General features: G+C 48.7%; 1 protein-coding gene across 1 annotated transcript in view; it reads right to left on the reverse strand.

Annotated features, from left to right (window-relative positions):
- Positions 1-17,817, reverse strand: part of LOC140404097 (RNA binding protein fox-1 homolog 1-like) — a 385,076-nt gene extending 367,259 nt beyond the window's left edge. Inside the window, exon 1 of the mRNA XM_072492499.1 lies at positions 17,453-17,817. Within this exon, the coding sequence (XP_072348600.1) occupies positions 17,453-17,620 (168 nt within the window). The 5' untranslated portion in view covers positions 17,621-17,817. The remainder of the gene's footprint in view (positions 1-17,452) is intronic.
- Between the last annotated feature and the right edge of the window lie 6,437 nt (positions 17,818-24,254).

Below are 24,254 nucleotides of genomic sequence, written 5' to 3' on the forward strand. Positions count from 1 at the left end.
CACCAATCCCTGGGATAAATTTTCTTCCAGTCCAAAAACAACTTCACCACCACTACTTTTCCTGTCACTCAGCAATTCCATATCCGTGTTGCTATTCGCCCTTTTAAACAATGAGCTCCTGCTTTGCTCACATGTTTGTTGCGCGGTACTCTCAAATGCCTTTTGGAAGTGCATGTACCCACCGCTCTACCCACATCAACTTTGTCACCTCATCAAAAAAACTCAAGTTGGTTGAGCATGATTTAACAAATCCAGGATGAATTCCTTATTTAATCCACATTTCCCAATGTAACAATTAATTTTGTCTCAGGTTACAGTTTCTAAAAGGTTCCTACTACCAAGGTTAAACTGACTGGCCTGTCGTTGCTGGGCTTATCCTTACAACCTTTTAGAACAAGGGCTCAACCGTGGCAATTCTCCAGTCCTCTGGCACCACCCATGTCTAGGAAGATTGGAAAATAAAGGATAATGACTCTGCAATATCCACTCTTGCATCCAAGGATCTGAAAGAAGCATTTCATCTGGTCCTGGTGCCTTATCAACTAAGTACTGACAGCCTCTCCAACACCTATTCTTTAGCAATTTTAAACTCTTCAGTTGTCTGAACTACCTTCTATTTCACCATGACCTGGACAACATCTTCTATCTTGGTAACTACATGTGCAAAATATTTATTCCATACCTCATCTGTGCCCTCTGCCTCCATGCATAAATCCCAGTTTTGGTCTCTAAATCAGCCCCACGCCTCCTCCTACTTCCTTTGACTATTTATATGACTACAGAAAACTTCTGGATTCCCGTTTGTTCACTGCCAGTCTCTTCACGTACTTTTTCTTTGCTTCTTCTCTCTGTTCTTTCCCAATTCACCTCTGAACCTTCTACATTCAGCCTGGTTATTAATTGCATTTTCAACCCGTCACCTATCTTATATACATTTTTCAGTTTCACATTCACCTCTAGCTCCTTCACCATCCATTGAGCTCAATTTGTTTGCCCCACCTTTCCCCTTTGTGGAAATATATCTCGACTGTACTTGAACTCTCTCTTCTTTAAAGATAACCCATTTTTCATTTACAGTCTTGCTTCCAGCCTTTGATTTCAATTAATCTGGGCCATATCCATTCTTACCCCACTGAAACTGGGTTGCCCCAGTTAATTATTCTATTCTGGTTTGCCGCTTGTCCTTCCTTTTCCATATCCAAACTAAACCTTATGAAATAATGATCACTGATGCTTAAATGTTCTCCCCGAACAGGCGCAGGAATGTGGCGACTAGGGGCTTTTCACAGTAACTTCATTGAAGCCTACTTGTGACAATAAACAATTTTCATTTTCATTTCATTTTTCCTCTTGGCACTTGATCCACCTCATTCCCAAGAAGCAGGTTCAGCAACACCTCCTTTCTTTTTGACTGGAAACATACTTTTGAAAATTCTCCTAACTACACACTAGGCTCTCTGGGAACTCTTGCCCCTCTGTCCTTTACACAAATTACCCAAATATAGACTGGGATGGGGTGGTAAAGTTTCCCATTTTAACTACTCTATGATTCTTACACTTCTTTATCATTTCCTTGCAAATTCATCCTCTGCATCTTACACATTAGTTGATGGCCTATAGACTACGCTGGCAGTTTAATGGCACCATTTTTGTTCCAGAGCTCCAGCCAAATAGATTCTGTCCTTGGCCGCTTTGAGACATCCTCTCCAGCACTGAACTGTTCTCCATAATCAATACTGCTACCCTTCCGCCTTTCCTAAAGGCCTTGTATCCAGGAATATTTAATACCCAGTCCTGCACGTTTTAAGCCACGTCTCTTATCACCACGTCATTTCACACGGCTATCTGTATCTACAACTTATCAAGCTTATTATCACATTCCGTGTATTCACATATATACTGTAATCCTAGTTTAGACTTCAAACTGTATTCTTTGGTTTATAAGATTATTATTTTTGGGACTATGGCTTTAAATTTGGAGTAAATAAAGGGGGCACGCGACTGGTTTTTGAGGCTGCTTGACAGCAAGGCTGGGTTATTTGATTAATAGAGATCAAAGAAAGACAGATTATTTTGCAAAGATATTTACACTTGGAGACATGACTGCAATCTTTGAGTATACCATGAGTGGATCCTGAGTTTCTCAAAGCCCCAAAAGGTGTTACAGGTATCAAATTGTAAACAGTGGTACTATAAACCAGCCATTTACTTCAAAGATGAAAGAGAATTGGGATCAAGAATAAGTTAGATACAAACTATATATATTTCCCCCATCAGGGAAACATGCAGGGGCAGCTGTTTGGAGATCAGGTTACAGGCTTCCCTGTAAACTCGTGAATATCACAGAGAGGTGGAAGTTTGCAGTTTAATCTTGAGACGTCTACAGCCATCTGGGAGGTAGAAGCCAGAAATATGAAAAACCAGGCCTGCACCATAAACAAAGAAAATGCCGACCCTATCATCTACAGACATCCGATCCACAAAGCGCTCAGCATTGCGGATGTGCCACAGTGACACCAGCTGCTGCTCGAGCTTCGAAACCTGGAGCTTGAGCTGCTGCAGCAGACTGCACTTCCTGCACATATGGTTATCCAGGACTCAGGAAATGTTCTGGAATTCCCACATGGAATAGGAGTGCATTCTGGGGTTGGAGCTGCCCTGCCATTCTTGCGACGTACAAAACACACCAGCTACCCACTCCTCTTCTATTAAGTCTTAAATGGAGGAGGCTAATTGAAATGTAGTACTTAAACACATTAATACTGTGTACTAGAACCATAGAACAATTAGAACTCGATTGTGTACTACTAGGGGCTTTTCACAGTAACTTAATTGAAGCCAACTTGTGACAATAAGCGATTATTATTGCATTCGTGTTTTATCAAAAATAATCTACCAGCGCATCACAAATGTATTGCAATTACAACATGAAGTTGTTGGCCCATAACACATCCATCACTTAAACTGACCATAGCAATATCACAGACACAATAAAAGAAAAGAGCTAGACGGCCAAGCAACTTTTTATAACCAGAATTGTAAATTTTAGTTTCATCTTCACTGACCGCCATCCAGTATCTGGTGGAATAACACATTTTTAACTGGCCTTGTAAAAATAAATTAAGGTGCCACCTAAAATCTGGATTTTGTACAGGTGGAAGTTTTATTCTGGCTTTCTACCCTTAATTTTGCTTTAACTAGTGGGCTGTATTGTTCAACATATTGCTCCAGACATTTCCACTGTCAGAATCTAAATGAGCAAAGAATGCAGTCTTCTTTTTATTTAAATTTACAGGACCCAATTCATTTTTTCCAATTAAGGGGCAATTTAGCGTGGCCAATCCGCCTACCCTGCACATTTTTGGGGTTGTGGGGGCGAGACCCACGCAAACACGGGGAGAATGTGCAAACTCCACACGGACAGTGACCCAGAGCCAGGATCGAACCTGGTACCTCGGCATCTTGAGGCCGCAGTGCTAACCCACTGCGCCACCGTGCTGCCCGAATGCAGTCTTCTTAAGCATACTGAAAAAGCTACCATGCCTCAGCACTTTGTGTTTTCCAATAGCACCAATTTATGCACAGAAACATCCCAAATAGAAATGAGGTAGATAAACTACAAGAGGATCTGTTTTAGTGATGTGGGTTCAGGTATAAATATTCACCAGGACATCAGGAACCACTTGTTTTTCAAATAGTGCAACAAGATATTTTTCTTCCATCAGTTTAAACATCTCTTCAACAGAGCACCACTCCCTCTGTACTACTCTAAATTTATTTTAAAAATAACCAAAAATAATCTTCAGAGTACCCAATTCTTTTTTTCCCAATTAAGAGACAATTTAGCGCGGCCAATCCACCTAACCTGCACATCTTTGGGTTGTGGGGGTGGGACCCACACAGATGCGGGGAGAATGTACAAACTCCACACGGACAGTGACCCGGGGCCGGGATTGAACCTGGGTCCACGGCACCGTGGGGCAGCAGTGCTAACCACTGCGCTGCCGTGCCGCCCTTCCTCTGAAGATTATGTACTCAAATAAAAATTTAAAGGTTCTGATGAGAGGTCATCAATTTGACATGGTAACCCGATTTTCCTCTCATTACAGATGTTATTGGTTTGTTTCAGTGTTTTCAGAATTTTCTGTTACGTTAGATTTCCAGTATCGGCAGGAATTTAAATTTTTGTACTTGTATCTCTGGACTGGGACTTGAACCCATAATCTACTGACTGAGAGGCAACAGTGCGACAAGTCAGCTACAGATAATACTATGAGGAGGTAACATGAGAAGACAAGGGAAGAAGTAAAGAACACTAGGAAATCAATCGAGTAAGGAATACAAATACCAAATATCCTAAATTATGAAACAAAACAGAAAATGTTGAAATACTCACCAAGTCTGGCAGCGTCTTTGAAGACATTTCAGACCAATGACCTTTCATTGAGTCATTGTGATCTTGCTGCCAATGATACCCAACACATCAAATGCTTTTCGGTTCATGCTTTTGAGTCCAACAATTTGTACAATTTACATGAAAGAAAATGTGGTTGTTTTGACCAGAGGTATCTGGGTACGCAGCCCACAGATCTCCTTTCATTCAGGAAAATCAGAAGCAGGCAACTGGCGAACCCAAAACACCGGCCCTTCAATCACTGGCCTATTGAGGAAACGAGTTTTTAACGGGCTTTGTTTATTTGTGCCTCAACACTATTGCCTCAAAAGGAACAATGGCTCAGTGGATGCATACAACTTTATGCAAAAGCATCTACCAAAGTCTAGACTGCTTCTTCCATCGCCTAATTGGCTCAAGACTAGCCAGGAATTGCAAACAGTTATTGCTCCATTCTAGCTTGTAATAACAAAACCCACATTCAGGCAAGTATCCAGCTTGCAATGAAATCCCGTGGTTGCGCTGTCGACCCTTGTTTATACTTTTTTCTACACGATTATACTCTGGCTGCCAACTACATGGCCTATTGATGTATGAAATCCCCTCCCCCATTGGTACTTTGCAGTAATTGCTCTTGAATCGCCCCACAGCAACATTGCCATGACAACCACTGATAACTTCAATAACTCCATTTTCAGTCCCAAGGTCAGAACATTGATTTTACAATTAAATAGTGAACAAGTTCCCCAATGGCTGAGTGAATTTCTCCAGCGAGTGGCTAGGTCATACAGACTAAACACCAAGGTTTTCCATTTCTATTATAAGCACTTGTTCACCAGAAGAGCCATGCAGGCAGGTGATTTGATTGATTGCCATTCTGTCTCTGTTCACCCAGCCATGGTGCTGTGCTAGATGTTGAAATTCTGTCAGCAAATTGGATTAAATGGAGATACTGTACTGCATCAGGAATAGATATTGTCTGAAGAGCGATGAATTTTCCTTTCCTCGTGAAAGCAGAAGCTTGCAATGATAGTTGCAACTACGCTTCGCTAGTTACAAATCTACAGGCCACTTACTTCCCTCTGTGAGTCTGGCGAATCACTGACAGTGAGCTCAGTTTCCAAGGAAGGGTCACTCCTCAGCGTTACCCGTGTCAAATACCTGCAATATGTGCAGTTTCAGGCTGCAGCCACTAAATTGCAATCAGGAGCAAGAACCAGAATTACTGTTCCTCTCCCAAGCCCAAAAGCACCACGGTTAATTGCAGGCCGACAGTGTTCCAGAGATCCGTTTACAAGCGGAGGCAACTTCTGATCGGCAAGTACTGCTTTTACCCACCAAGGTAACAAGGTAGCACATTCTTTTAAACTATCAGGGGTTCATAAGGTGGAAAATCACAGGCACAAACCCACTTCATGCTGCAGCAAGTTAGTACACCAATGCCATTGTACCATCCAATTCTGTGAGACTTATAATCTTATTTACCACATTTACTAGCTGAGATGTTAACCATAAAGTTAAATTCAAATTTTGGAAATATTTAATTCAATGCACTCGGTGAAGAGATATTAATATTCAACGGGTTACATTTTTACTATCACCATATTAAGCTTGTAGAAATGATCAGAAACAACTAACTACCTACCAAAGGAATTGCTAATTCCACCAACATATAGTCCTCAATGTATTCTTTACATTAGACCTGCAGTGAACTATTAGATCATGGAGAACATCATAGCCAAGCCCAATTCTATCGGAGCAACATCCACACATAATTCATACCAGGAAGTGCTGGTCAGCAGTGTGGCAACTTGGACTCATTTTCTCTCTTTACTCTCGGAGCACTGTGCCCAAATGCAGCACATTCAATTTACTGTCTGAACATCGCGCTGTACCAAATCTGTGACGTTCTAGACTATATTCAGGAGAGGTTAGTAAAGTTTCCAGAACTAGCAATGGAACAGAGAATATAGAAAGAGGCAGGAAACCACAGCGAAAACAGGCGGACAACTATGAGAAGGGGGGGCCGGTCAACGCAGGGCTGAGGGCGTTGTACCTAAATGCGTGCAGTAAACAAAACAAGGTAAATAAAACCGGAAATAAACAGCTCGACCCTTAGCAAAAACAACCTGGCAGGAACATCGAGAGACACTGAAATATAAATAAAAATCTCGACAAGATGTTCGTCTTAACCAGTTGAACCCGGCCCGCCAACCATAACGGGAGACCATTCCAGCTCGGCAAGTCCACCCTAACTCTATCCACCAGGCTTGTATAATTCAGCCACCCCCAGTCCCCCACCATCTGAACCCCAAGGTTTTGAAAACTAGTCCTCAGTAACTGAAACGGCAACCCCCCCCCCTCCAATCTAGCTTTTTAAAAACATTTTTCTTGGGATGTGGGTGTCGCTGGTTGGGCCCAGCATTTCTTGCCCAAAGCTGCCCATCCCTAATTGCCCTTGAACAATTTGCCAGTCCATTTCAGTAGGGGGCAGTTCAGAGTCAACCACATCGCTGTGGGTCCGGAGTCACATGTAGGCCAGACCGGGTAAGGACGGCAGATTTCCTCCCCTAAAGGACACTAGTGAACCAGATGGGTTTCTATGACAATCGGCAATGGTTTCATGGCCATCATTAGACCTTTAATTCCAGATTTTTATTGAATTCAAATTTCCCCATCTGCCCTGGTGGGATTCGAACCCAGGACCGGAGCAGGACTCTGGGTCTCTGGATTAACAGTCCAGTGACAATACCACTGAGCCACTGGCTCTCCTCCCTGATGCACCAACCACAAAATATTCACACTTCTCTATCTTCAACTTGTAACCGGAGAAGGCACTGAAGCACTGCAAAATATCCACAATATACCCTATAGACGACCCTGGGTCCCTGACATACAGCGGCAAATCATCAGCATTGGGCGGCACGTTAGTTAGGACTCGGGTTCGAACCCGGCCCCTGGTCACTGCGCAAAGTCCGTGTGAAGTTTGCACAGTCTCCGTCCCCCACAACCCAAAGATGTCCGGGGTAGGTGGATTGGCTAAATTGGCAATAATTAGAAAAATTAAAACAAATATTTAAAAAAGCAAATCGTCAGCAGATAACGACACCCGATATTCCACCCCCTAATGATCCCACTCCACGCATTTGAGGTGCTCAGAGCAATGGCCAACGGCTCAATTGCCAATGCAAACAACAGGACACCCGAGACATCGGACACCCCTGCTTCATACCCCGATGCGACCAATAGGACCCGGAGCTCATGGTTTTGGTGCAAACACTCGCAAACAGGGCCATATACAGCAACCACATCCACAACACAAACCCAGGGCCAAATTCAAACTTCTCCAACTCTGCGAAAAGTTACCGCCACTCCACCCACTTTCTCTGCGCCCAATGATACAATTATCTCCAGTATCGGCCCAGCTGCAGGGGTAAGCACCACATTCAGCAATTGACGCATGTTTGATGACAACTTCCAACCCTTCACAAACCCTGTCTGATCTTCTCCAATGACCTCTGGGAGGCCACGGGATGCAGACCATCAGTTCCCCGTGACCTCCACAGAGTACAAAATGAACCTCTCTTTAATTCAAGCTCAGATTTACTTGAAGATATAAATTGTAAATGTCAAAGTTTAACGACTGCAAATCTAAAAGACTGAGGACTTCATAAATGAGCTCTACGCCATTGTGGGGAACATTAGCTCAAAGTTAGATAGTTCTTTTTGACCAATTATTCTAGAGTTACACTAATTGGACAGAGCTCATTCAGGCAACCCAACCTCACCAATAATTAAACCTCACTAACACCTCCAATCCAGTAAGTGAGAGCAACAAATAATGTGACCAAAATTTCCAATTTGAATACTGAAACTCCATTTGAAAAAACGGCAGTATTCTCAGTTTCCCATTTAATTAGCTCCATAACCAGGATTTGAAGTAGAATCATGATATTACCGAGTGCATTCCTCTCCCAGGTGCTGGTTTAGCACACTGGGCTAAATCGCTGGCTTTTAAAGCAGACCAAGGCAGGCCAGCAGCCCGTACCAGCCTCCCCGAACAGGTGCCAGAATGTGGCGACTAGGGGCTTTTCACAGTAACTTCATTGAAGCCTACTCGTGACAATAGGATTTTCATTTCATTTCATTTCCATTTCCCAGCAACAACCGGAGATTAATCAGCCTGTTCGTAAACTTGGTGTAATATTTCATCCCGAGCAGAGCTTCCGTCCCATATTTGTGCCTTCAAAGCTCAGCTGTGATACTCCCCACAACTGAACAGTCCGCTGACACTTCGTAGTTTCACGCAGAGTGCTCCTTAGATCACCAGCGCCGGGAGCAATCACATCTGGCGCACTCAAGCTAGCAAGAGTTAAACCGATGAAAAATAAATTTAGGAAAAATATTGGAAGATATTCTTCGCTTGGAGTGCTACTCTCGGTAAGGTGGCAAGGGTGAAAATCGTGGCGATGTTCAAATACATAGAATCCATGGTGGGAGGTGATACTCTGTCTAGAACACAGCCTTTCCTTGTAGCTTCACAAACATAGATCTAATTTTCCTTTCTACAGTTCATCAGTGAAGCTAAATTCATGTTCAAATGTTCATTCAGGCAATTTACAGTGCAGTTTTGGAAACGCTCAACATAAATCTGCCACTATGCATGTTCCCCTTGAGGCTATTGTGTTTTCAAACTACCTTGCTGAAATCTAATGAAAATCCTGTAATTGTTGATTTACCTCACAAGTATGATTTTTTGGAGCCGCTTTATGTGAAATGCACTCAGATTTCAGGAAATTGTTAATGCTCTCTACATGAGATATTTATTTTACCCGTCCTCACCCAATCAACCCTTCACAACATTCTTTAAAATGCATCCTGTTTGATGTCAGTGCAGAAAATGTTGGGCAGTTCTGAGGTTAGGATTTACAGTGAGATTATGAAGTCTGCATGCTGTTTAAGTAATTTTACAGAGCATAGACCAACGGGAACATGGTCTAGTTGAGGAAGAGTTCATTCTCCTGCCGAGGAAACAAAAATTGAAAAGACAGTCATTTTGTTTAATTTTATTTTAGAAATCCACTTAGTAACTTGGCAATTTCTCAGTTTGTTATGGAGAGATGTGCGCCTCAGAGTATGCTTCATAAATTGGCTTAGATTTCCATCACAACACTCCTGGGTTTAATCCATTTCAGATCATGGCAGATAAAGCTGGTTTTATTGCTGCTTATCGAATTTAGAATGGACAAAGCTGCTTTAGCTGGGATTGTGCAAATTAGATCAGTAACCGGCTTTCTGACATTATGCAACTGCTTCCTGACATATGTGCCTTTGCTTAGCCGTAATATTTTGAATTTTAAACGGTAGTTTCACTGAGCAAAGCACTAATATATTACAATCTAATGTATGCTTATGATGCATTTATTAACCGACCTCCTGTGCTGTTGCTCACAAACTCTGTTTTTTTGGAGTGTAGTTCTGTTAGTTGGCTTGTCCTCATTCAGGGCAGGCGGTCATCCTTAGTCTCTCGTATACAGAAACATTAAGTGGTGGGTGTCACAAGGAGTGTGAATGTCCTTAGATGAACAAAAGAATGTAGAAATAAACATGCCACTTAACTTACTGGTTATAGCACGATGGCCGAGAATTGGCAATAGCCCAGTGACAATCGGAATCTGACTTTGGGCAGCACGGTGGCGCAGTGATTAGCACTGCTGCCTCACGGCGCCGAGGTCCCAGGTTCGATCACGGCTCTGGTTCACTGTCCGTGTGGAGTTTGCACATTCTCCCCGTGTTTGCGTGGGTTTCGCCCCCACAACCCAAAGATGTGCAGGGGAGGTGGATTGGCCACGCTAAATTGCCCCTTAATTGGAAAAAATGAATTGGGTACACTAAATTTATTTTAAAAGGAATCTGACTTTTCTTAAAAATAATAGTGCTTCAGTCTCGTGTGAACGTCCCAGTGCGCTTCAACATGTGTGGCTTCATGGAATACCTGTCGATGCCTTCAGTGTATTGTGTACAGTAACATTTTACTTTCCATTGTTCAAGCTTAACCAACATCTTGGAAATCACCAAAATTAAAATGATACACCGCAGGTGCTAGGAGTCTCAATTTAAATCAATATAACGCTGCTTCTCTCTGCACAGATGCTGCCAGATCTCCTCGAGCTTATCGAGCATTTTCAGCTTTTATTTCTTGGAAATCACTGTTATTTCTGTTGTTAGTTTCTCCAGATTCTGCCTCACTGCTAAAACAATTTGAGCTCGCACTCTGTGATGCTACCTAGCACTTTTAATTTGAAGGTGCGTGCTGGAGATTGGAGTTGTCAAATGGCATATTTATTTGAAAACTTTCTTCGAACTTTTGCATGAATATTTCATCCTTAGTCTCTCGTATACAGGAACATTGTAATATTTTGGTTGTGTTTTCTTTAAAAAGCTGTGGAATAATTTAAACATTGCTTATATAAATAATGTGTCACATTTAACTGACCAGCAAAACCAGTGAGTGAAAAAGAGCCTTCAGTTTGATGAAGGGAATTAAAATTCAGCCCTTTTTAAAATGTCTTTATCAATTACAAAGCCAGAGCTGAGAGTGTGGACAGGGCAAACCACGAATCCAGCTCCTTGCCTGCTCCAAAAACCCATTCAAATTTTCCCAGCTCCACTTCCACTCACCATATTGATCAAATTGATGATTGACAATAACTTACTTGTCCTGGATATCAGCTATTCCTCGCTGCACTCTGTGTCAACAAGATAAATACTATGCAAGGTACCTGCACTTTGAAGGGTTACATAGAATAGAGGAGCTCTCAAAGCTAACACCTACAGGTGTTCTTCCACAGACTGGATCTCAATATCTAACGGGCATTCTCGTGCCACAGGAATGTCACAAGTGAAAAGATGCACAGAACACACCAGCCATTAGTAACATCCTATTTATTCCCGGACATTGTCTCAAGTAGAATCTGAACAGCCTTTAAAATAATTATGAAATATACTACAGAGATTTTCAAATTAACAGTGATGAATCGATCTTTTTCATTGCTATGAATCATTGTGCTTTTGTGCAATCTTTATAATGGGTGTTGCTGGTGTTTGTTGAAGAGAAGAACAATTTTACAATTCAGTAGGTACGAGGGCACAGTGATTTTATCTCTCAAGAGATCAAGCATTATAATCTTGCCAACTCTAGCCGTAAATCAGTTCCAAATTGTATACTGGAAGTATTTGCGTTTTTAACCTGGCAGGGATGAAACTTTTCACTTTTATGTTTAGAGTTGCACTGCACCTTGCCATGGAATGAGTGTAACAGTTTGGTGTTTTTTCCAACTCTGCCTAAATATCAGCAGCAGTGGATTCAAACATGAATCTCAGCTAACTTAATGCTGTCCACATCTCACAGCCTCACGTGCACCTGTAGCTGGGGTGCTGGACAATTAAGAGTAGGAATATTACATAATTCCTTCCTACCTCTAGAAGCGCAGAGGCCTTTGCAATGCTCCCCTCTGCTGCCTTAATGGCTGAGCAGTTCTTTGAACCATAGATTAAGGGGAGGCAGTGGCATTGTGGTGTCGTCACTGGACTAGTATTCCAGAGACCCGGACTAATGCTCTGAAGACCTGGGCTCTGTCTCCTACCACAGCAGATGGTGAAATTTGAAATTAAAATCTGGATTAAAAATCGAATGATGATCATGAAATCATTGCCGGTGATTGTTGTAAAAACCCCATCTAGTTCACTAATGTCCTTTTAGAGGAGAAAATCTGCTATCCTCACCTTGTCTGGCCTACATGTGACTCCAGACAATGTGGTTGCTCCAAATGCCCTTCGAACAGGGACAATTAGGGATGGGCAATAACTGCTGGCCTACCCAGTGCTGCCCACATCCCATGAACAAATAAAAAAACCATTTACAACGCAGCATAAAACAAAATGATCAGAGTCGGCCATTAGAGAAAGGTCCAGTTAAAATTCAGCACCGTGTATTGTTCAACTGTGCGATGTTGAGTGCAACAGCCCGAATAAAACGCAGATAAAAACATGCATCCAGATTTTAGTCTGCATTTCATTTTTTTTTATTTTTTAATTAAAATTAATTTAGAGCATCCAATTATTTTTTTCCAATTAAGGGGCAATTTAGCGTGGCCAATCCATCTATCCTGCACATCTTTGGGTTGTGGGGGTGAGACCCACGCAGACACGGGGAGAATGTGCAAACTGCACATTGACAGTGACCCGGGGCCAGGATTGAACCCGGGTCCTCGACGCCGTGAAGCAGCAGCGCTAACCACTGTGCCACCCTTTAGTCTACATTTCATTGTAACTCCAAGTTTTGGGTGGCAAATTTGGTTCGAGTATATAACATGCAATTACTGCGTGGAGTATATAACATGTAATCATTGTGTGGAGTTTGCACATTCTTCCCGTGTCTGCGTGGGTCTCACCCCCACAACCCAAAGATGTGCAGGGTAGGTGGATTGGCCACACTAAATTGCCCCTCAAAACAATATATATGTAACATGCAAGATGTTCTTCAATTATCTACGACCAAAAACAAAGTAGCAGAAAGCTTCAATAGGATTTACGCCAGGTTTAATACAATGTTCACCTGAAATGTGAAAAACAACCAGGAGTGCCTCCAGCCATCAACCATCTGGGCACGAAGCTCTGAAAATCCCTCCCAAAACCTACACACTTCTTTCTTCCTTTAAAAACCCATTTCTTTGATCCGGATTTAATTACACCTCCTAATATTTCCTTTGGCTTGGTGTCATTTTTTTGTCATTTGACATTTTTGTGGGTACTTTTCTACATTAAATGCACTATATAAATGCGCAGTCCGTCTTTACAAACTTGATTTGTCAATAGTATTTTGAAGTCCATACACTAGGTTGAAGTATTGATGGTTAAAACGCATCAAAGTTATCATTGGCAGACAATTCAAGTAATCAACTAAACATTCACACAAATGCCTTTGCCTACACTGTCAGTTTGGCTCAAGTGGTTGTACTCACCGGAGTCAGAGAGTCAACACAGACCCCCAGGCCAGGAGTTGATCACACACCTAGACTAGCAGTGCTGTATGGAACAGGAGTAAGCTATACAGCTCCTCAAGCCTGTTGCACCTTCAAGATCAGATGTTACCTCAGCTTAATTTACCTACCTTGGTTCCTTCATACATTTACCAAGTAAATATCCATTCATCAACAAGGCACTTGTATCAGAGGCACCATAGTTTAATTACACATCCAAACTAAGGCCATATTTTGCCAAATCAATGGCTCTGACAAGGGAAAAAGCTTAGATGCTCTCTTAGTGGAGAAGGTCATTGCCTGGCACTTGTGTGGTGTGAATATTTCTTGCCACTTGTTAGCCCAAACCGGAATATTGTCCAGGTTTTCTGCATTTGGACATGGACTGCTTCAGTGCGAGTCACAAATGGTGCTGGAATTGGGCAATCATCCATAAACATTCCCACTTCTGATCTTATAATGGAGGGAAGGTGACTGATGAAACATCTCAGGTTGAGCCTAGGACACTCCCCTGAGGAACTCCTGCAATGATATCCCAGGACTGTGATGATTGACCTCCCAACAACCACAACCATCTTCCTCGGTATGACTCCATCCAGTGGAGTCTTCTCCCCCCTCACTCCATACTAGGTCAAATGCTGCCTTGACACCAAGGGTAGTCACTCTCATCTCACCTCATTTGAAGACCAAGAAGGTTCCCTGTATCTTGGCCAACATTCTTACCTTCATCAATCTGATTCAAAATAGATTAACTAGCCATTTTCTCTTTGATACTTTCTAAATGTTGTTGTACACAAAAGACGGCCATGTTTGCCTCCAACAGTGAGTGAGTATTGTACCTAACATGCGTTACATTATTGAATCTCTCCAAACAAAATAGATAAATTGAAGCCTTCTACAGGAATATCATACAACATTCCACAAGTTCTAAGTTCCGTATTAATTCTCATTATTCAGTCACCTATCTTGCACACTCGTCATTCCAGTCAATGTGCATACTGATCCTCAATAAGGGTCTTTTATTAAAATATTTTACAGTTTTTATTCCAATCACTAATATCTCTGACTGAACACTGATTCTTCCCTTCATCTGAGGCAGATTGTCAAAAAACACACTCACATGACTTGTGATTTAGAAATCTTACACAATTACTAAGATTCTCTCCAACAATCCACCAAGATCAAAGAAACAGTGCTCCTCTTTTTAACCACCACCTTGCCATGGGAGATTGGGTGGGGGAAAGAATGCAAGAATTTTTCAGATGCAACAGAGTCAGCTTACTTCACTTTTTGCTTAAATCCCATTGACACACTTATAACACTTTCAACATGCATCAAGGGAAAATATATTGATGATAATTGAAACAAATCAGACACACAAACCCTCTCCCCACACTTACACAAACTGCATTAGTGAATAATCTCCCCAGTGAATAACCCACTCAAAGTACTGAGCTTATTGCAACAGAATCAAATGCAGTGACTCTCTTTCAAAACCAAACTGCCTTGGGCTCCAACTCATTCTGTCCCACATCAAAACTGTGGAACTCCTGACTTCCTTTCCTTTCTACAATCTATAGGCTTATAAAACCCAAGTTGATATCACCTTGATAGCATTGACAGCATCAATTGGACCATTTTATGTAAATGACCTGCCCATTACAAATTCAGTCATTCCGAGGGGGGGTGGGGAGGGAGGGATGGCGAGGGGGGTGGGGGGGAGGGAGTGGGGGTGGGGGGGGAGGGAGTGGGGGTGGGGGGGGAGGGAGTGGGGGTGGGGGGCAGGGAGTGGGGGTGAGGGAGTGGGGGTGGGGGGCGGGGGTGGGGGGGAGGGGGTGGGGGGCGGGGGAGGGGGTGGGAGGGGGAGGGGGTGGGGGGGGGGGGGTGGGGGGTGGGGGGGGGTGGGGGGTGTGGGGGGGGGAGGGGGTGGGGGGGAGGGAGTGGGGGGTGGGGGGGAGGGAGTGGGGGGTGGGGGGGAGGGAGTGGGGGGTGGGGGGGGTCGAGGGGGGGGAGTTGGGGGGGTCGGGGGGGTGGGGGGGGTCGGGGGGGGTCGGGGGGGTGGGGGGGGTCAGGGGGGTGGGGGGGGGGTCGGGGGGTGGGGGGGGTCGGGGGGGGGGTCGGGGTGTCGGGGGGGAGTCGGGGCTCGGGGGGGGGAGTCGGGGCTCGGGGGGGAGTCGGGGCTCGGGGGGGGGGGTCGGGGCTCGGGGGGGGGGGGTCGGGGCTCGGGGGGGTCGGGGCTCGGGGGGGTCGGGGCTCGGGGGGGTCGGGGCTCGGGGGGGTCGGGGCTCGGGGGGGTCGGGGCTCGGGGGGGGGGTCGGGGCTCGGGGGGGTCGGGGCTCGGGGGGGTCGGGGCTCGGGGGGGGGGTCGGGGCTCGGGGGGGGGGGGTCGGGGCTCGGGGGAGGGGTCGGGGCTCGGGGGAGGGGTCGGGGCTCGGGGGAGGGGTCGGGGGGGGGTCGGGTCGGGGCTCGGGGTCGGGGGGGGGTCGGGGCTCGGGGGGGGTCGGGGCTCGGGGTCGGGGGGGTCGGGGCTCGGGGTCGGGGGGGGGGTCGGGGCTCGGGGTCGGGGGGGGGGTCGGGGCTCGGGGTCGGGGTCGGGGGGGTCGGGGCTCGGGGTCGGGGGGGGGGTCGGGGCTCGGGGTCGGGGGGGGGTCGGGGCTCGGGGTCGGGGGGGGTCGGGGCTCGGGGGGGGGGGTCGGGGCTCGGGGCTCGGGGGGGGTCGGGGCTCGGGGTCGGGGCTCGGGGTCGGGGGTCGGGGTCGGGGCTCGGGGTCGGGGCTCGGGGTCGGGGCTCGGGGTCGGGGCTCGGGGTCGGGGCTCGGGGTCGGGGCTCGGGGTCGGGGCTCGGGGTCGGGGCTCGGGGTCGGGGCTCGGGGTCGGGGCTCGGGGTGGGGGTCGGGGGGGGTCGGGGCTCGGGGTCGGGGGGGGTCGGGGCTCGGGGGGGGGTCGGGGCTCGGGGGGGGTCGGGGCTCGGGGGGGGGGGTCGGGGCTCGGGGCTCGGGGGGGTCGGGGCTCGGGGTCGGGGGGGGTCGGGGCTCGGGGTCGGGGCTCGGGGTCGGGGCTCAGGGGGGGTCGGGGCTCGGGGGGGGGTGTGTGGGAGCTCGGGGGGGGGTGTGTGGGGGCTCGGGGGGGGGAGGGTGTGGGGGCTCGGGGGGGGAGGGTGTGGGGGCTCGGGGGGGGGGAGGGTGTGGGGGCTCGGGGGGGGTGTGGGGGCTCGGGGGGGGTGTGGGGGCTCGGGGGGGGTGTGGGGGCTCGGGGGGGTGTGGGGGCTCGGGGGGGGTGTGGGGGCTCGGGGGGGGTGTGGGGGCTCGGGGGGGGGTGTGGGGGCTCGGGGGGGGGGGTGTGGGGGCTCGGGGGGGGGTGTGGGGGCTCGGGGGGGGGTGTGGGGGCTCGGGGTCGGGGGGGGTCGGGGCTCGGGCTCGGGGTCGGGGCTCAGGGGGGGTCGGGGCTCGGGGGGGGGTGTGGGGGCTCGGGGGGGGGGTGTGGGGGCTCGGGGGGGGGGAGGGTGTGGGGGCTCGGGGGGGGGTGTGGGGGCTCGGGGGGGGGGGTGTGGGGGCTCGGGGGGGGGGTGTGGGGGCTCGGGGGGGGGGGGGGTGTGGGGGCTCGGGGGGGGGGGGGTGTGGGGGCTCGGGGGGGGGGGTGTGGGGGCTCGGGGTCGGGGGGGGTCGGGGCTCGGGCTCGGGGTCGGGGCTCAGGGGGGGTCGGGGCTCGGGGGGGGGGTGGGGGCTCGGGGGGGGGGTGTGGGGGCTCGGGGGGGGGGAGGGTGTGGGGGCTCGGGGGGGGGGGGTGTGGGGGCTCGGGGGGGGGGGTGTGGGGGCTCGGGGGGGGGGGTGTGGGGGCTCGGGGGGGGGTGTGGGGGCTCGGGGGGGGGGTGTGGGGGCTCGGGGGGGGGGTGTGGGGGCTCGGGGGGGGGGTGTGGGGGCTCGGGGGGGTGTGGGGGCTCGGGGGGGGGGGGGGTCGGGGCTCGGGGGGGGGTCGGGGGTGGGGGCTGGGGGGGGGGGGGGGCTGCCGCTGCCGCTTACCTGTGCCGAGGCCTGGCTGTTGATGCCGTTCTCCCCGGGGCTCAGGCTGGGCTCCAGCCGCTGCCTCTTGGTGTCGGCGGCTGCCGGCTCTGCCGGCTCGTCCCGCTTCAGCCCGCGCAGCATCCGCTCGGAGCCGGGGCCCAGGCCGCTGCCGTCCAGCGCCTCCATGGTGCCGGCTGCCGGAGAGAGAGGGACCCGGGCGGCGGGAAGCGGGGCCGAGGGAGAGGCTTCAATAGCGGGACTTGGCGCGGGGAGCGGCGCCTCTCACACACGGGACACGGGGCCGGGCTCCGGGCTCTCAGGCAGCGGGGCGGCGGAAAACAGTCCCAACAAAAATGGCCCACTCCGGCCGCGCGCGCGTAACACCCCGGCCGCGAGAGAGCGCCGCGCGTGACCGACACCCCCGCGAGCGCGCCGCGCGTGACCGACACCATCCCAACGACGCTCGTGCCCGACAGCACTTCGCGAGCGCGCCCGACACCACCCCCGCGAGCGCGCCGCGCGTGTCCGACACCACCCCCACCCCGCGAGCGAGACGCGCGTGTCCGACACCACCCCCACCCCCGCGAGCGCGCCGCGCGTGCCCGACACCACCCCCGCGAGCGCGCCGCGCGTGCCCGACACCACCCCCACCCCGCGAGCGCGCCGCGCGGGGTCGATGGGAATGTACGAGATCACTCTGATCGTTCAGGAAAGTTCCGGATCACTCAGAATGTTCGGGATCACTCGGATCTTTTGGGAATGTTCGGGATCATTCGGGAATGTTCGGGATCACTCGGATTGTTCAGGAAAGTTCCGGATCACTCGGAATGTTCGGGATCACTCAGATCGTTCAGGAATGTTCGGATCACTCGGATTGTTCGGGATCATTCGGGAATGTTCGGATTGTTCGGGATCACTCTGATCGTTCAGGAAAGTTCCGGATCACTCAGAATGTTCGGGATCATTCGGGAATGTTCGGATTGTTCGGGATCACTCTGATCGTTCAGGAAAGTTCCGGATCACTCAGAATGTTCGGGATCACTCGGATCTTTCGGGAATGTTCGGATCACTCGGATTGTTCTTGATCACACAAATTGTTCAGGAAAGTTCAGGATCACTCGGAATGTTTGGGATCACTCGGATCTTTCGGGAATGTTCGGGATCACTCGGATTGTTCAGGAAAGTTCCGGATCACTCAGAATGTTTGGGATCACTCGGACTGTTCGGGATCACTCAGATCGTTCAGGAATCTTCGGGATCACTCAGATCGTTCAGGAATGTTCGGATCACTCAGATTGTTCGGGATCATTCGGGAATGTTCGGATCACTCGGATTGTTCAGGAATCTTCGGGACCACTCTGATCGTTCAGGAAAGTTCAGGATCACTCAGAATGTTCGCGATCACTCGGATCTTTTGGGAATGTTCGGGATCACTCGGATTGTTCAGGAAAGTTCCGGATCACTCGGAATGTTCGGGATCACTCAGATCGTTCCGGAATCTTCGGGATCACTCAGATCGTTCAGGAATGTTCGGATCACTCGGATTGTTCGGGATCATTCGGGAATGTTCGGATTGTTCGGGATCACTCTGATCGTTCAGGAAAGTTCCGGATCACTCAGAATGTTCGGGATCATTCGGGAATGTTCAGATTGTTCGGGATCACTCTGATCGTTCAGGAAAGTTCCGGATCACTCGGAATGTTCGGGATCACTCAGATCGTTCCGGAATCTTCGGGATCACTCAGATCGTTCAGGAATGTTCGGATCACTCGGATTGTTCGGGATCATTCGGGAATGTTCGGATTGTTCGGGATCACTCTGATCGTTCAGGAAAGTTCCGGATCACTCGGAATGTTCGGGATCACTCAGATCGTTCAGGAATCTTCGGGATCACTCAGATCGTTCAGGAATCTTCGGGATCACTCAGATCGTTCAGGAAAGTTCAGGATCACTCAGAATGTTCGGGATCACTCGGATCTTTTGGGAATGTTCGGGATCACTCGGATTGTTCAGGAAAGTTCCGGATCACTCGGAATGTTCGGGATCACTCAGATCGTTCCGGAATCTTCGGGATCACTCAGATCGTTCAGGAATGTTCGGATCACTCGGATTGTTCGGGATCATTCGGGAATGTTCGGATCACTCGGATTGTTCAGGAATCTTCGGGACCACTCTGATCGTTCAGGAAAGTTCAGGATCACTCAGAATGTTCGGGATCACTCGGATCTTTTGGGAATGTTCGGGATCACTCGGATTGTTCAGGAAAGTTCCGGATCACTCGGAATGTTCGGGATCACTCAGATCGTTCAGGAATGTTCGGATCACTCGGATTGTTCGGGATCATTCGGGAATGTTCGGATTGTTCGGGATCACTCTGATCGTTCAGGAAAGTTCCGGATCACTCAGAATGTTCGGGATCATTCGGGAATGTTCAGATTGTTCGGGATCACTCTGATCATTCAGGAAAGTTCCGGATCACTCAGAATGTTCGGGATCACTCGGATCTTTCGGGAATGTTCGGATCACTCGGATTGTTCTTGATCACACAAATTGTTCAGGAAAGTTCAGGATCACTCGGAATGTTTGGGATCACTCGGATCTTTCGGGAATGTTCGGGATCACTCGGATTGTTCAGGAAAGTTCCGGATCACTCAGAATGTTTGGGATCACTCGGACTGTTCGGGATCACTCAGATCGTTCAGGAATCTTCGGGATCACTCAGATCGTTCAGGAATGTTCGGATCACTCAGATTGTTCGGGATCATTCGGGAATGTTCGGATCACTCGGATTGTTCAGGAATCTTCGGGACCACTCTGATCGTTCAGGAAAGTTCAGGATCACTCAGAATGTTCGCGATCACTCGGATCTTTTGGGAATGTTCGGGATCACTCGGATTGTTCAGGAAAGTTCCGGATCACTCGGAATGTTCGGGATCACTCAGATCGTTCCGGAATCTTCGGGATCACTCAGATCGTTCAGGAATGTTCGGATCACTCGGATTGTTCGGGATCATTCGGGAATGTTCGGATTGTTCGGGATCACTCTGATCGTTCAGGAAAGTTCCGGATCACTCAGAATGTTCGGGATCATTCGGGAATGTTCAGATTGTTCGGGATCACTCTGATCGTTCAGGAAAGTTCCGGATCACTCGGAATGTTCGGGATCACTCAGATCGTTCCGGAATCTTCGGGATCACTCAGATCGTTCAGGAATGTTCGGATCACTCGGATTGTTCGGGATCATTCGGGAATGTTCGGATTGTTCGGGATCACTCTGATCGTTCAGGAAAGTTCCGGATCACTCAGAATGTTCGGGATCATTCGGGAATGTTCAGATTGTTCGGGATCACTCTGATCGTTCAGGAAAGTTCCGGATCACTCAGAATGTTCGGGATCACTCGGATCTTTCGGGAATGTTCGGATCACTCGGATTGTTCTTGATCACACAAATTGTTCAGGAAAGTTCAGGATCACTCGGAATGTTCGGGATCACTCGGATTGTTCGGGATCACTCAGATCATTCAGGAATGTTTGGGATCACTCGGATCTTTCGGGAATGTTCGGGATCACTCGGATTGTTCAGGAAAGTTCCGGATCACTCAGAATGTTTGGGATCACTCGGACTGTTCGGGATCACTCAGATCATTCAGGAATCTTCGGGATCACTCAGGTCGTTCAGGAAAGTTCGGGATCACTCGGATCTTTCGGTAATGTTCGGATCACTCGGATTGTGCTTGATCACACAAATTGTTCAGGAACATTCAGGATCACTCGGATTTTTCGGGATCACTCAGATCGTTCAGGAATGTTCGGGATCTCTTGGATCGTTCGGGAATGTTCGGATCACTCGGATTGTTCGGGATCACCGGGATTGTTCGGGAATGTTCGGATCACTCGGATTGTTCGGGATCACTCTGATCGTTCAGGAATGTTCAGGATCACTCGGATCGTTCAGGAAAGTTCCGGGTCACTCGGAATGTTCGGGATCACTCGGATTTTTCGGGATCACTCAGATCGTTCAGGAATGTTCGGGATCTCGTGGATCGTTCGGGAATGTTCGGATCACTGGGATTGTTCGGGATCACTGGGATTGTTCGGGAATGTTCGGATCACTCGGATTGTTCGGGATCACGCTGATCGTTCAGGAATGTTCAGGATCACTCGGATCGTTCAGGAAAGTTCCGGGTCACTCGGAATGTTCGGGATCACTCAGATTGTTCGGGATCACCTGCATTGTTCAGGATCACTCGGATCGTTCCGGAATGTTCGGGATCACTCGGATTGTTCTTGATCACACAAATTGTTCAGGAAAGTTCAGGATCACTCGGATTGTTCGGGATCACCTAGATCGTTCAAGAATGTTCGGGATCTCTGGGATCTTTTGGGACTGTTCAGGATAACTCGGATTGTTCTTGATCACACAAATTGTTCAGGAAAGTTCAGGATCACTCGGAATGTTTGGGATCACTCGGATAGTTCGTGAATGTTCGGATCACTCGGAATGTTCGGGATCACTCTGATCGTTCAGGAAAGTTCCGGATCACTCGGAATGTTCGGGATCACTCAGATCGTTCAGGAATGTTCGGATCACTCGGATTGTTCGGGATCATTCGGGAATGTTCGGATCATTCGGATTGTTCAGGATCACTCTGATCGTTCAGGAAAGTTCCGGATCACTCAGAATGTTCGGGATCATTCGGGAATGTTCGGATCATTCGGATTGTTCAGGATCACTCTGATCGTTCAGGAAAGTTCCGGATCACTCGGATTGTTCGGGATCATTCGGGAATGTTCGGATCATTCGGATTGTTCAGGATCACTCGGATTGTTCAGGAAAGTTCCGGATCACTCGGAATGTTCGGGATCACTCGGAATGTTCGGGATCACTCAGATCGTTCAGGAATCTTCGGGATCACTCAGATCGTTCAGGAATGTTCGGATCACTCAGATTGTTCGGGATCATTCGGGAATGTTCGGATCACTCGGATTGTTCAGGAATCTTCGGGACCACTCTGATCGTTCAGGAAAGTTCAGGATCACTCAGAATGTTCGCGATCACTCGGATCTTTTGGGAATGTTCGGGATCACTCGGATTGTTCAGGAAAGTTCCGGATCACTCGGAATGTTCGGGATCACTCAGATCGTTCCGGAATCTTCGGGATCACTCAGATCGTTCAGGAATGTTCGGATCACTCGGATTGTTCGGGATCATTCGGGAATGTTCGGATTGTTCGGGATCACTCTGATCGTTCAGGAAAGTTCCGGATCACTCAGAATGTTCGGGATCATTCGGGAATGTTCAGATTGTTCGGGATCACTCTGATCGTTCAGGAAAGTTCCGGATCACTCAGAATGTTCGGGATCACTCGGATCTTTCGGGAATGTTCGGATCACTCGGATTGTTCTTGATCACACAAATTGTTCAGGAAAGTTCAGGATCACTCGGAATGTTCGGGATCACTCGGATTGTTCGGGATCACTCAGATCATTCAGGAATGTTTGGGATCACTCGGATCTTTCGGGAATGTTCGGGATCACTCGGATTGTTCAGGAAAGTTCCGGATCACTCAGAATGTTTGGGATCACTCGGACTGTTCGGGATCACTCAGATCATTCAGGAATCTTCAGGATCACTCAGGTCGTTCAGGAAAGTTCGGGATCACTCGGATCTTTCGGTAATGTTCGGATCACTCGGATTGTGCTTGATCACACAAATTGTTCAGGAACATTCAGGATCACTCGGATTTTTCGGGATCACTCAGATCGTTCAGGAATGTTCGGGATCTCTTGGATCGTTCGGGAATGTTCGGATCACTCGGATTGTTCGGGATCACCGGGATTGTTCGGGAATGTTCGGATCACTCGGATTGTTCGGGATCACTCAGATCATTCAGGAATCTTCGGGATCACTCAGGTCGTTCAGGAAAGTTCGGGATCACTCGGATCTTTCGGTAATGTTCGGATCACTCGGATTGTGCTTGATCACACAAATTGTTCAGGAACATTCAGGATCACTCGGATTTTTCGGGATCACTCAGATCGTTCAGGAATGTTCGGGATCTCTTGGATCGTTCGGGAATGTTCGGGATCACTCGGATTTTTCGGGATCACTCAGATCGTTCAGGAATGTTCGGGATCGCGTGGATCGTTCGGGAATGTTCGGATCACTCGGATTGTTCGGGATCACTGGGATTGTTCGGGAATGTTCGGATCACTCGGATTGTTCGGGATCACGCTGATCGTTCAGGAATGTTCAGGATCACTCGGATCGTTCAGGAAAGTTCCGGGTCACTCGGAATGTTCGGGATCACTCAGATTGTTCGGGATCACCTGCATTGTTCAGGATCACTCGGATCGTTCCGGAATGTTCGGGATCACTCGGATTGTTCTTGATCACACAAATTGTTCAGGAAAGTTCAGGATCACTCGGATTGTTCGGGATCACCTAGATCGTTCAAGAATGTTCGGGATCTCTGGGATCTTTTGGGACTGTTCAGGATAACTCGGATTGTTCTTGATCACACAAATTGTTCAGGAAAGTTCAGGATCACTCGGAATGTTCGGGATCACTCGGATAGTTCGGGAATGTTCGGGATCACTCGGATCTTTTGGGAATGTTCGGGATCACTCGGATTGTTTGAGATCACTCGGATTGTTCAGAAAAGTTCCGGATCACTCGGAATGCTTTGGGATCACTCGGATTGTTCAGGAAAGTTCAGGATCACTCGGAATGTTCGGGATCACTCGGATTGTTCGGGAATGTTGGGGATCACTCAGATCATTCATGAATCGTCGGGATCACTCAGATCGTTCAGGAATG

Source organism: Scyliorhinus torazame, chromosome 29 (genome assembly GCF_047496885.1).
Source record: "Scyliorhinus torazame isolate Kashiwa2021f chromosome 29, sScyTor2.1, whole genome shotgun sequence".
Taxonomy (NCBI): Eukaryota; Metazoa; Chordata; class Chondrichthyes; order Carcharhiniformes; family Scyliorhinidae; genus Scyliorhinus; species Scyliorhinus torazame.